The following is a 14,476-nucleotide window of genomic DNA, read 5'->3' on the forward strand; positions in this document are numbered from 1 at the left end:
TGAACGGGACTCGGTGCGAGTTAGGACATGGGGCAGTGAGCACAGGGGGTGATGGGTGAACGGGACTCGGTGCGAGTTAGGACACGGGGCAGTGAGCACAGGGGGTGATGGGTGAACGGGACTCGGTGCGAGTTAGGACACGGGGCAGTGAGCACAGGGGTGATGGGTGAACGGGACTCGGTGCGAGTTAGGACACGGGGCAGTGAGCACAGGGGGTGATGGGTGAATGGGACTGGGTGCGAGTTAGGACACGGGGCAGTGAGCACAGGGGGTGATGGGTGAACGGGACTCGGTGCGAGTTAGGACACGGGGCAGTGAGCACAGGGGGTGATGGGTGAACGGGACTGGGTGCGAGTTAGGACACGGGGCAGTGAGCACAGGGGGTGATGGGTGAACGGGACTGGGTGCGAGTTAGGACACGGGGCAGCGAGCACAGGGGGTGATGGGTGAACGGGACTGGGTGCGAGTTAGGACACGGGGCAGCAGAGTTTTGGATGAGCTCAAGTTTACGGAGTGTGGAAGCTGGGAGGTCGGCCAGGAGTGCGTTGGAATAGTCGAGTCCGAGGGTAACAAGGGCATGGAGGAGGGTTTCAGCAGCAGATGAGCTGAAGCATATATACACCCGCGCGCGCGCGCACACAATTTACAATGCAGTGTATTCCGAGAGATATCACTGCTAGACAGGGATGGGATGGCGGAGTATCAGAGACAGAGTCCCACGCATCCTTCTTCCTCCTTGCCTCCTCACTCTGTTGAAATCAAGACGCATCGCACAGTCCCCATTTCCTCAGACCTCAAACCCCTGTGAACTCCCTCAGACTCTCCCCCCACCACCCCCCCGTCTTCCTACAGCCCAGCACCCTGGCCTCAGCGAATCGTGATCCTTCACGCTTTACCTCATCCGCTCCGCCAGGGTTTCATTTCAATCTTGGCCGTCGTTACGATTCGAGTTTGTTCCCGGTTTTTTTCTCCTCGCGTTCTCTCTCTCTCTCTCTGGACTCGGCCCTGAAATCCATGGACTCTCGTGACCAGAAAGGAGACCTCCATCATTGAGGGAGGGGGATATAGGGTGGGCGGGGGTGGTACCGCGAAGAACAACGAACCCCGTTAATGCTAGCAGCCTGCGCATGGCAAATCCATCAGGTCTCACGTCATAGAACGACACAGCGCAGGAGGAGGCCATTCGGCCCATCGTGCCGGCTCTTTGAAAGAGCTCTCCAATTAGTCCCACTCCTCCCCTGCTGTTTCCCCACAGCCCTGCAAATCTTTCCCCTTCAAGTATTTATCCAATTCTCTTTTTGAAAGTTACTATTGAATCTGCTCCCACCGCCCTTTCAGGCAGCGCGTTCCAGATCGCAACAACTCGCTGCATAAAAAAGTTTTTCCCCCTCGTGTCGACTTTGGCTCTTCTGCCGATCATCAATCTGTGTCCTCTGGTTACCGACCCTCCTGCCAAGTGGAAACAGTTTCCTCCTTAAAACCCTTCATGATTCTGAACGCCTCCATTAAATCTCCCCTTAACCTTCACTGCTCTCCGGAGAACAGCCCCAGCTCCTCCAGTCTCACCGCTTGAAGCTGCAGGCTTGTACTTCTGAGCCTCGTTGTTTTCCTTCTCTGCTTTCAGTCCAGCTTCCTCAGCCCCACCCGTCCAAAGAAGAAACAAATTAATCAGAAAATCATCTGGTAACAAGGTAAACTCTGCAACTGTGGCATTCCTTGAAATGAGCTATTTTTGGAAGCAATGTTGCCGTCAAGAGACACTTGATGGAAGTGCAACCGGATTAACCAGACAGGTGAGGTGCCTTGCAGAGGCTGGAGGTAAAAAGGAATTCTTTTCCAGGGAGAGATGGCAGTCTGAATCCACCCCCATCCCCCACCGCGCACCCCCCCAAGCCAAGCAGAAGGCCGTCTTTGTGGGATGTTGCTTACCGAGTCTCGTTCAGACTCCGCGAAGCCGCAGCCAGATCCAACGAGCTAGGGGTCAACAGCACTGAAACAATTATGTTCAAGGCCCTTCACATTTGACTTGATTCGCAGCGGGAAGAGGCCGTTCGGCCCCTCGAGCCTGTTCCGCCTTTCAAGCGGAACATGGCTGATGGCGGGGGGGATTTCAATCGCGTTCTCTGGATCACACGAGTCCAGTAACGTAACCACTCCGCCACCGCAGCACCCCGCCCTCCCCCGTATAAGCACGGCCCTAGTCGGTGCATGCTCGCGATGCCCTCCCCGGTCGAATAGCACCCGCCTAGCCTCGCACGAGAACGGGCCAAGTTGGATGGGGTATCAGAGGGCGGTTGAGAGGATAAATATTGGCCCCAGGACACCGGGGATAACTCCCTCTGCTCTTCTTCGAAGTGGTGCCCGTGGAATCTTTTACACCCGCCTGAGAGAGAGTAGACGGGGCCTCGGTTTAGGAACGTAGGAACAGACGTCGGCCCCTTCAGAGTGGTCTGCCATTCAATGAGATCATGACTGATCTGAATCCTAGCTCCATTTACCCGCCTTCCTTCATGTTCCTTAATACCCTTGTCTCGCAAAAATCTATCGATCTCAGATTTAAAATTATTAATTGAGCTCGCATCTACCGCTTTTTGAGAGTGTTCCACACTTCTACCACCCTTTGTGTGAAGACGGTGTTTCCTAACTTCGCTCCCGAATGTTCTGGCTCTGATTTTAAGGTTATGTCCGCCTTGTTCTAAACTCTCCCACCAGCGGGAAAAAGTTTCTCTCTCTCTCTCTACCTTATCAATTCCTTTCAAAATCCGACACCCCTCAGTCAAATCACCCCTTAACCTTCTATATCCCAAGGAATACAAGTCTCGTTTAATAAATCTCTTCCTTGTAATTTAACCCTTTATAACGTCTCATCCGAAAGACGGCACCGCGGCGCTCCCTGGGGAGTGCCGGCCTGGATTTGGTGCTCAAGTCCCTGGAGCGGGACTCGAACCCACGACCTTCTGACTCGGAGGCGAGAGAGAGTGCGTGCTATCGACTGAGCCACGGCTGACACCGCACAGGATTGATCAGTAATCGAGCCATTAAAATGCCATCACATTACTTCAATAACCATAGCCAGACGAAGTTAATTATCCGCGATTGATTTTCTTGTATCGTATGCCAGTCTGATGGAGCAACAGACCACCCTTCCCTCACCCCGATCCCTTTCAATTTGCTTCACATCTCTTTCAGCTAATGCATCAGAAGCGATAAACTCACCCAGGGAGGGCTGTGGATCTATACAGATCGACCGGGACACGAGACTCACATTTCACACACATCCTTCTGCCTTCTTCCCTTCCTCTCATGCCTGCTTGTGGTAAAATGGATTTAGCATCGATTCCAAGGTTGCTTGGCGCTGCTGGGTTAGCAGACCGCTCCGAGACACCGACCCCCAAGGTCGAGCAGCCGCGGTCCCACAGGTGCGACCTGCAGCGATTTGTATCTTGGCGGAGAATCGTGTGATGTACTGAAAGGAAGAACTGGCCTTTCTACAGCGCCTTTCACGACTTCTCAGGATGTCCCAAAGCACTTTCCAGCCAATCAGGTACCTTTGAAGTGCAGTCACCATTGTGATGTAGGATTCGCAGACTGATTGACAGTCTGGCAGGGTGGCGTGGACATTATTTTTGTATCTTTACGTCCTTCCCTTGGGGAATGGTGCGAAGCAGTGGAGGATTCAGAGACGGGCGGGCCGTGACGTGAACTCTCCTTCAATCTTTACACTGCCTGGTTCGTCCTGTATGGCGTAGGAGTTTATGGGCTCCCACAACCCATACGATGAGGGAGGGGTGAGGGCCACCCACCAGACACGAGCTCCCTCGCTGGATGTGGAGCACGCTCGCCAGGACTGCCCGGAGTGGGTTTCGAACCCCGCGCCGTCCGACTCTGATGGCGGGAGCGTTGCCACGTCCCGTGTCAGCCGTGGCTCAGTGGGTAGCACTCTCTCTCTTGCCTCTGAAGGTTGTGGGTTCAAGTCCCACTCCAGAGACTCGAGCACAAAAATCTAGGCCAACACTCCCAGTGCCAATACGGAGGGAGCGTCGCACTGTCGGAGGGGCAGTACTGATGGAGCGCTGCACTGTCGGAGGGGCGGTACTGAGGGAGCGCCGCACTGTCGGAGTGGCGGTACTGAGGGACGCCGCACTGTCGGAGGGGCGGTACTGAGGGAGCGCCGCACTGTTGGGAGGGGCGGTACTGAGGGAGCGCCGCACTGTCGGAGGGGCGGTACTGAGGGAGCGCCGCACTGTCGGAGGGGCGGTACTGAGGGAGCGCCGCACTGTCGGAGGGGCGGTACTGAGGGAGCGCCGCACTGTCAGAGGGGCGGTACTGAGGGAGCGCCGCACTGTCGGAGTGGCGGTACTGAGGGACGCCGCACTGTCGGAGGGGCAGTACTGAGGGAGCGCCGCACTGTTGGGAGGGGCAGTACTGAGGGAGCGCCGCACTGTCGGAGGGGCGGTACTGAGGGAGCGCCGCACTGTCGGAGGGGCGGTACTGAGGGAGCGCCGCACTGTCGGAGGGGCGGTACTGAGGGAGCGCCGCACTGTCGGAGGGGCGGTACTGAGGGAGCGCCGCACTGTCGGAGGGGCGGTACTGAGGGAGCGCCGCACTGTCGGAGGGGCAGTACTGAGGGAGCGTCGCACTGTCGGAGGGGCAGTACTGAGGGAGCGCCGCACTGTCGGAGGGGCAGTACTGAGGGAGCGCCGCACTGTCGGAGGGGCGGTACTGAGGGAGCGCCGCACTGTCGGAGGGGCAGTACTGAGGGAGCGCCGCACTGTCGGAGGGGCGGTACTGAGGGAGCGCCGCACTGTCGGAGGGGCGGTACTGAGGGAGCGCCGCACTGTCGGAGGGGCGGTACTGAGGGAGCACCGCTCTGTCGGAGGGGCAGTACTGAGGGAGCGCCGCACTGTCGGAGGTGCAGTACTGAGGGAGCGCCGCACTGTCGGAGGGGCAGTACTGAGGGAGCGCCGCACTGTCGGAGTGGCATTACTGAGCGAGCGCCGCACTGTCGGAGGGGTAGTACTGAGGGAGCGCCGCATTGTCGGAGGAGCTGTACTGAGGGAGCACCGCACTGTCGGAGGGACAGTACTGAGGGAGCGCTGCACTGTCGGAGGTGCAGTACTGAGGGAGCGCTGCACTGTCGGAGGAGCTGTACTGAGGGAGTGCTGCACTGTCGGAGGGACAGTACTGAGGGAGCGCTGCACTGTCGGAGGTGCAGTACTGAGGGAGCGCTGCACTGTCGGAGGTGCAGTACTGAGGGATCGCCGCACTGTCAGAGGTGCCGTCTTTCGGTTGAGACGTTAAACCGAGGCCACGTCTGCTCTCTCAGGTGGACGTAAAAGATCTGACCACACTTCAAAAAGTACTTCATTGGCTGTAAAGCGCTTTGGGACGTCCTGAGGTCGTGAAAGGCGCTGGAGAAATGCAAGTCTTTCTTTTTTCTTCTACACTGAACCTGGAACTCTCCGTGATGCTCCCCAGCTGTAAAGGATCTTCCAACTTACAAACCAGCGACTGGCAATCAATGTGCTCCAAACAATTAAACTAATTGGAGATGTGATCGAGGCACTGACTGCAGCGAAGCAACACTATCTCCGCATTAAACCCTTGAACGTCAAATGAGCCTTTCGGTCTTTCCAAGATCTTTGTTCCTCTTGAAAATTCCCCTCAACTTGCTCAGTGCTCATTGTCGCGAGGACTGGAACTCGGGGGGGACACGGGAGTCAGGGTCGGACCGCCGCGACGCCCCCTGTGGCGGAATAGCCTGTCAACACACCGATGGCAACGGCATCCATTTTGTTTGAGGTAAATCTTGATTACTTTTATTAATTTTTTAAATCGATAAAATTAAATATTCTTCTGCAAGTAAAGGCAATAAACAGGCCAGGACTATTACATCAGTATCTTACACTTGTATCTTACACTTGTTTACATCACTGTGCTGGTAACATGCACTCACGGATGTCACTTGGGACCACAGGGAAACCATCCAGTGTCTGGGACTAAACCACCAAATGGTACAATCACATAGGCACAGGGATACTGGCCAACATTTGTGCTCGGCAAGGTGAGGGCAATCAGTCCTGGGGCATAACACCACCCAGATCACAGGGCTAGATACAGAGTAAATCTCCCCCAACACTGTCCCATCAAACACTCCCAGGGCAGGTACAGCACGGGATAGATACAGAGTAAAGCTCCCTCTACACTGTCCCATCAAACACTCCCAGGGCAGGTACAGCACGGGATAGATACAGAGTAAAGCTCCCGCGACACTGTCCCATCAAACACTCCCAGGGCAGGTGCAGCACGGGTTAGATACAGAGTAAAGCTCCCTCTACACTGTCCCATCAAACACCCGGAGTGGGGTTCAGTGCCTGGACTCGAAGCCAGAGGCCAGGAGTGAAGGACCCAATGCGTCACATTCTTAAACGGGACGCCAGTCACAAAGTGATAGACCTGGAAAAAAACGGTTCACACTGCACTGCAGAGGGGGCAGGCAGGAGAGTGGGGTAAGAATGAGACGGGTGAAGGGGATTGAGATGGCCCCTTGCGGAATTGTGGGTTAAAGTCATCTCTTTAGTGGGGTGGTGAGGGCAGAATTCGCTGCTCCTCCCTAACACGGGGCGAGGGGAGCGTGGCTCCGCGGTTCCGATATCTCAGGATCCGTTTCCCCCTCCATCCCGCAGCAGTTCAACAACCTTCCTGCCAAATTCAGCAGGATGACGGCGACGATGGGAGGCTAAAGCGGGCACGGGCGACTCGGGCCTCGTTCTCTCTGTTTGATCAAGTTTGATTCCTTGTTCGACATCGTCCCCAGAGAGAGAGAGAGAGAGAAAATCCCAAGGCAAAACAAAAACCACGTTGCGAGGATGCCGATCGTTCCCGAAGTCCGGCCGGCGTTCCGGCTCTCCGGCCAAGGGTGGGTGGGAGTGGGATTCCTACGGCCTCTGGCGGAAGGCAATGACTGTTCCCAGGAGCAGAGCCAACACCGTCATCACGTACAGATCCCACTCGGGCCCGAGGAGCTGGTCTGGATCGAAGTGCTTCCACAGGTCGGCCCACTGCAAGATAGAACACGCAGGAGTAGGAGTAGGGGAATGAGATAGGAGAGCTTCGGTTTCAACCCCACCCCCAACCCCCTGCCCCGCCTCCCAAAAACCGCGCTCCCCCCCCCACCGCACCCACCCATTGAACCTCCTCCCACAGCCCATGGACACTCTCCCCTATCACGGACTCTACCCACCCATTGAATCTCCTCCCACAGCCCATGGACACTCTCCCCATCACAGACTCTACCCACCCATTGAATCTCCTCCCACAGCCCATGGACACTCTCCCCTATCACAGACTCTACCCACCCATTGAATCTCCTCCCACAGCCCATGGACACTCTCCCCTATCACAGACTCTACCCACCCATTGAATCTCCTCCCACAGCCCATGGACACTCTCCCCTATCACAGACTCTACCCACCCATTGAATCTCCTCCCACAGCCCATGGACACTCTCCCCTATCACAGACTCTACCCACCCATTGAATCTCCTCCCACAGCCCATGGACACTCTCCCCTATCACAGACTCTACCCACCCATTGAATCTCCTCCCACAGCCCATGGACACTCTCCCCTATCACAGACTCTACCCACCCATTGAATCTCCTCCCACAGCCCATGGACACTCTCCCCTATCACAGACTCTACCCACCCATTGAATCTCCTCCCACAGCCCATGGACACTCTCCCCTATCACAGACTCTACCCACCCACTGAATCTCCTCCCACAGCCCATGTACACTCTCCCCTATCACAGACTCTACCCACCCACTGAATCTCCTCCCACAGCCCATGGACACTCTCCCCTATCACAGACTCTACCCACCCATTGAATCTCCTCCCACAGCCCATGGACACTCTCCCCTATCACAGACTCTACCCACCCATTGAATCTCCTCCCACAGCCCATGTACACTCTCCCCTATCACGGACTCTACCCACCCACTGAATCTCCTCCCACAGCCCATGTACACTCTCCCCAATCACAGACTCTACCCACCCACTGAATCTCCTCCCACAGCCCATGGACACTCTCCCCTATCATGGACTCTACCCACCCACTGAATCTCCTCCCACAGCCCATGGACACTCTCCCCTATCATGGACTCTACCCACCCATTGAATCTCCTCCCACAGCCCATGTACACTCTCCCCTATCATGGACTCTACCCACCCATTGAATCTCCTCCCACAGCCCATGGACACTCCCCCCTATCACGGACTCTACCCACCCATTGAATCTCCTCTCACAGCCCATGGACACTCTCCCCTATCATGGACTCTACCCACCCATTGAATCTCCTCCCACAGCCCATGTACACTCTCCCCTATCACAGACTCTACCCACCTATTGAATCTCCTCCCACAGCCCATGGACACTCTCCCCTATCACAGACTCGACCCACCCATTGAATCTCCTCCCACAGCCCATGTACACTCTCCCCTATCACTGACTCTACCCACCCATTGAATCTCCTCCCACAGCCCATGGACACTCTCCCCTATCATGGACTCTACCCACCCATTGAATCTCCTCCCACAGCCCATGGACACTCTCCCCTATCACGGACTCTCCCCACCCATTGAATCCCCTCCCACAGCCCATGGACACTCTCCCCTATCACAGACTCTACCCACCTATTGAATCTCCTCCCACAGCCCATGGACACTCTCCGCTATCACAGACTCTACCCACCCATTGAATCTCCTCCCACAGCCCATTGTCACTCTCCCCTATCACAGATTCTGCCCACCCATTGAATCTCCTCCCACAGCCCATGTACACTCTCCCCTATCACGGACTCTACCCACCCATTGAATCTCCTCCCACAGCCCATGTACACTCTCCCCTATCACAGACTCTACCCACCCATTTAATCTCCTCCCACAGCCCATGTACACTCTCCCCTATCATGGACTCTACCCACCCATTGAATCTCCTCCCACAGCCCATGGACACTCTCCCCTATCATGGACGCTACCCACCCATTTAATCTCCACCCACAGCCCATGTACACTCTCCCCTATCATGGACTCTACCCACCCATTGAAACTCTTCCTACAGCCCATGGACACTCTCCCCTATCACAGACTCTACCCACCCATTGAAACTCCTCCCACAGCCCCTGTACACTCTCCCCTATCATTGACTCTACTCACCCATTGTATCGCCTCCCACAGCCCCTGTACACTCTACCCTATCATGGACTCTACCCACCCATTGAATCTCCTCCCACAGCCCATGTACACTCTCCCCTCTCATGGACTCTCCCCACCCATTGAATCTCCTCCCACAGCCCATGGACACTCTCCCCTATCACGGACTCTACCCACCCATTGAATCTCCTCCCACAGCCCATGTACACTCTCCCCTATCACAGACTCCACCCACCCATTGAATCTCCTCCCACAGCCCATGGACACTCTCCCCTATCACGGACTCTACCCACCCATTGAATCCCCTCCCACAGCCCATGTACACTCTCCCCTATCACAGACTCTACCCACCTATTGAATCTCCTCCCACAGCCCATGGACACTCTCCCCTATCACGGACTCTACCCACCCATTGAATCTCCTCCCACAGCCCATTGTCACTCTCCCCTATCACAGATTCTGCCCACCCATTGAATCTCCTCCCACAGCCCATGTACACTCTCCCCTATCACGGACTCTACCCACCCATTGAATCTCCTCCCACAGCCCATGTACACACTCCCCTATCACAGACTCTACCCACCCATTTAATCTCCTCCCACAGCCCATGGACACTCTCCCCTATCACAGACTCTACCCACCCATTGAATCTCCTCCCACAGCCCATGTACACTCTCCCCTATCACAGACTCTACCCACCCATTGAATCTCCTCCCACAGCCCATGGACACTCTCCCCTATCACAGACTCTACCCACCCATTTAATCTCCTCCCACAGCCCATGGACACTCTCCCCTATCACAGACTCTACCCACCCATTTAATCTCCTCCCACAGCCCATGTACACTCTCCCCTATCACGGACTCTACCCACCCATTGAATCTCCTCCCACAGCCCATGTACACTCTCCCCTATCATGGACTCTACCCACCCATTGAATCTCCTCCCACAGCCCATGGACACTCTCCCCTATCATGGACTCTACCCACCCATTGAATCTCCTCCCACAGCCCATGGACACTCTCCCCTGTCATGGACGCTACCCACCCATTTAATCTCCACCCACAGCCCATGTACACTCTCCCCTATCATGGACTCTACCCACCCATTGAAACTCTTCCCACAGCCCATGGACACTCTCCCCTATCACAGACTCTAACCACCCATTGAAACTCCTCCCACAGCCCCTGTACACTCTCCCCTATCATTGACTCTACTCACCCATTGTATCGCCTCCCACAGCCCATGTACACTCTACCCTATCATGGACTCTACCCACCCATTGAATCTCCTCCCACAGCCCATGGACACTCTCCCCTATCATGGACTCGACCCACCCATTGAATCTCCTCCCACAGCCCATGTACACTCTCCCCTATCACGGACTCTACCCACCCATTGAATCTCCGCCCACAGCCCATGGACACTCTCCCCTCTCATGGACTCTCCCCACCCATTGAATCTCCTCCCACAGCCCATGGACACTCTCCCCTATCACGGACTCTACCCACCCATTGAATCTCCTCCCACAGCCCATGTACACTCTCCCCTATCACAGACTCCACCCACCCATTGAATCTCCTCCCACAGCCCATGGACACTCTCCCCTATCACGGACTCTACCCACCCATTGAATCTCCTCCCACAGCCCATGTACACTCTCCCCTATCACAGACTCTACCCACCCATTTAATCTCCTCCAACAGCCCATGTGCACTCTCCCCTATCATGGACTCTACCCACCCATTGAATCTCCTCCCACAGCCCATGTACACTCTCCCCTATCATGGACTCTACCCACCCATTGAATCTCCTCCCACAGCCCATGGACACTCTCCCCTATCATGGACGCCACCCACCCATTTAATCTCCACCCACAGCCCATGTACACTCTCCCCTATCATGGACTCTACCCACCCATTGTATCGCCTCCCACAGCCCATGTACACTCTACCCTATCATGGACTCTACCCACCCATTGAATCTCCTCCCACAGCCCATGGACACTCTCCCCTATCATGGACTCTACCCACCCATTGAATCTCCTCCCACAGCCCATGTACACTCTCCCCTATCATGGACTCTACCCACCCATTGAATCTCCCCCCACAGCCCATGTACACTCTCCCCTATCATGGACTCTACCCACCCATTGAATCTCCTCCCACAGCCCATGCACACTCTCCCCTATCACAGACTCTACCCACCCATTGAATCTCCTCCCACAGCCCATGGACACTCTCCCCTATCATGGACTCTACCCACCCATTGAATCTCCTCCCACAGCCCGTGTACACTCTCCCCTATCATGGACTCCACCCACCCATTTAATCTCCTCCCACAGCCCATGTACACTCTCCCCTATCACAGACTCTACCCACCCATTGAATCTCCTCCCACAGCCCATGTACACTCTCCCCTATCACGGACTCTACCCACCCATTGAATCTCCTCCCACAGCCCATGGACACTCTCCCCTATCACAGACTCTACCCACCCATTGAATCTCCTCCCACAGCCCATGTACACTCTCCCCTATCACGGACTCTACCCACCCATTGAATCTCCTCCCACAGCCCATGTACACTCTCCCCTATCACAGACTCTACCCACCCATTGAATCTCCTCCCACAGCCCATGGACACTCTCCCCTATCACGGAATCTACCCACCCATTGAATCTCCTCCCACAGCCCATGTACACTCTCCCGTATCACAGACTCTACCCACCCATTGAATCTCCTCCCACAGCCCATGGACACTCTCCCCTATCACGGACTCTACCCACCCACTGAATCTCCTCCCACAGCCCATGTACACTCTCCCCTATCACAGACTCCACCCACCCACTGAATCTCCTCCCACAGCCCATGGACACTCTCCCCTATCACGGACTCTACCCACCCACTGAATCTCCTCCCACAGCCCATGGACACTCTCCCCTATCACGGACTCTACCCACCCACTGAATCTCCTCCCACAGCCCATGGACACTCTCCCCTATCACAGACTCTACCCACCCATTGAATCTCCCCCCACAGCCCATGTACACTCTCCCCTATCATGGACTCTACCCACCCATTGAATCTCCTCCCACAGCCCATGCACACTCTCCCCTATCACAGACTCTACCCACCCATTGAATCTCCTCCCACAGCCCATGGACACTCTCCCCTATCATGGACTCTACCCACCCATTGAATCTCCTCCCACAGCCCGTGTACACTCTCCCCTATCATGGACTCCACCCACCCATTTAATCTCCTCCCACAGCCCATGTACACTCTCCCCTATCACAGACTCTACCCACCCATTGAATCTCCTCCCACAGCCCATGTACACTCTCCCCTATCACGGACTCTACCCACCCATTGAATCTCCTCCCACAGCCCATGGACACTCTCCCCTATCACAGACTCTACCCACCCATTGAATCTCCTCCCACAGCCCATGTACACTCTCCCCTATCACGGACTCTACCCACCCATTGAATCTCCTCCCACAGCCCATGTACACTCTCCCCTATCACAGACTCTACCCACCCATTGAATCTCCTCCCACAGCCCATGGACACTCTCCCCTATCACGGACTCTACCCACCCATTGAATCTCCTCCCACAGCCCATGTACACTCTCCCGTATCACAGACTCTACCCACCCATTGAATCTCCTCCCACAGCCCATGGACACTCTCCCCTATCACGGACTCTACCCACCCACTGAATCTCCTCCCACAGCCCATGTACACTCTCCCCTATCACAGACTCCACCCACCCACTGAATCTCCTCCCACAGCCCATGTACACTCTCCCCTATCACAGACTCCACCCACCCACTGAATCTCCTCCCACAGCCCATGGACACTCTCCCCTATCACGGACTCTACCCACCCACTGAATCTCCTCCCACAGCCCATGGACACTCTCCCCCATCACGGACTCTACCCACCCACTGAATCTCCTCCCACAGCCCATGGACACTCTCCCCTATCACAGACTCTACCCACCCATTGAATCTCCTCCCACAGCCCATGTACACTCTCCCCTATCATGGACTCTACCCACCCATTGAATCTCCTCCCACAGCCCATGGACACTCTCCCCTATCATGGACTCTACCCACCCATTGAATCTCCTCCCACAGCCCATGGACACTCTCCCCTATCACAGACTCTACCCACCCATTGAATCTCCTCCCACAGCCCATGGACACTCTCCCCTATCATGGACTCTACCCACCCATTGAATCCCCTCCCACAGCCCATTGTCACTCTCCCCTATCACAGATTCTGCCCACCCATTGAATCTCCTCCCACAGCCCATGGACACTCTCCCCTATCACGGACTCTACCCACCCATTGAATCTCCTCCCACAGCCCATGTACACTCTCCCCTATCACAGACTCTACCCACCCATTTAATCTCCTCCAACAGCCCATGTACACTCTCCCCTATCATGGACTCTACCCACCCATTGAATCTCCTCCCACAGCCCATGTACACTCTCCCCTATCATGGACTCTACCCACCCATTGAATCTCCTCCCACAGCCCATGGACACACTCCCCTATCATGGACTCTACCCACCCTTTGAAACTCTTCCTACAGCCCATGGACACTCTCCCCTATCACAGACTCTACCCACCCATTGAATCTCCTCCCACAGCCCCTGTACACTCTCCCCTATCATTGACTCTACTCACCCATTGTATCGCCTCCCACAGCCCATGTACACTCTACCCTATCATGGACTCTACCCACCCATTGAATCTCCTCCCACAGCCCATCAACACTCTCCCCTATCATGCACTCTACCCACCCATTGAATCTCCTCCCACAGACCAATGTACACTCTCCCCTATCATGGACTCTACCCACCCATTGAATCTCCTCCCACAGCCCATGGACATTCTCCCCTATCACGGACTCTACCCACCCATTTAATCTCCTCCCACAGCCCATGTACACTCTCCCCCATCATGGACTCTACCCACCCATTGAATCTCCGCCCACAGCCCATGGACACTCTCCCCTCTCATGGACTCTCCCCACCCATTGAATCTCCTCCCACAGCCCATGGACACTCTCCCCGATCACGGACTCTACCCACCCATTGAATCCCCTCCCACAGCCCATGTACACTCTCCCCTATCGCAGACTCTACCCACCTATTGAATCTCCTCCCACAGCCCATGGACACTCTCCCCTATCACGGACTCTACCCACCCATTGAATCTCCTCCCACAGCCCATTGTCACTCTCCCCTA

General features: G+C 55.7%; 1 protein-coding gene across 2 annotated transcripts in view; it reads right to left on the reverse strand.

The window, feature by feature from the left end:
* Positions 1 to 5,905: 5,905 nt before the first annotated feature.
* Positions 5,906 to 14,476, reverse strand: part of LOC147092881 (protein sel-1 homolog 1-like) — a 79,407-nt gene continuing 70,836 nt past the window's right edge. For both annotated transcript variants that reach the window (XM_085976165.1, XM_085976164.1), the window contains one exon: positions 5,906 to 7,061. In XM_085976165.1, the coding sequence (XP_085832291.1) occupies positions 6,939 to 7,061 (123 nt within the window). In that variant the 3' untranslated portion in view covers positions 5,906 to 6,938. The remainder of the gene's footprint in view (positions 7,062 to 14,476) is intronic.

The sequence above is a fragment of the Somniosus microcephalus genome, unplaced genomic scaffold (genome assembly GCF_052327205.1).
Source record: "Somniosus microcephalus isolate GS21.2 unplaced genomic scaffold, FLI_Smic_1.0 unresolved_chr2, whole genome shotgun sequence".
Classification (NCBI taxonomy): Eukaryota; Metazoa; Chordata; class Chondrichthyes; order Squaliformes; family Somniosidae; genus Somniosus; species Somniosus microcephalus.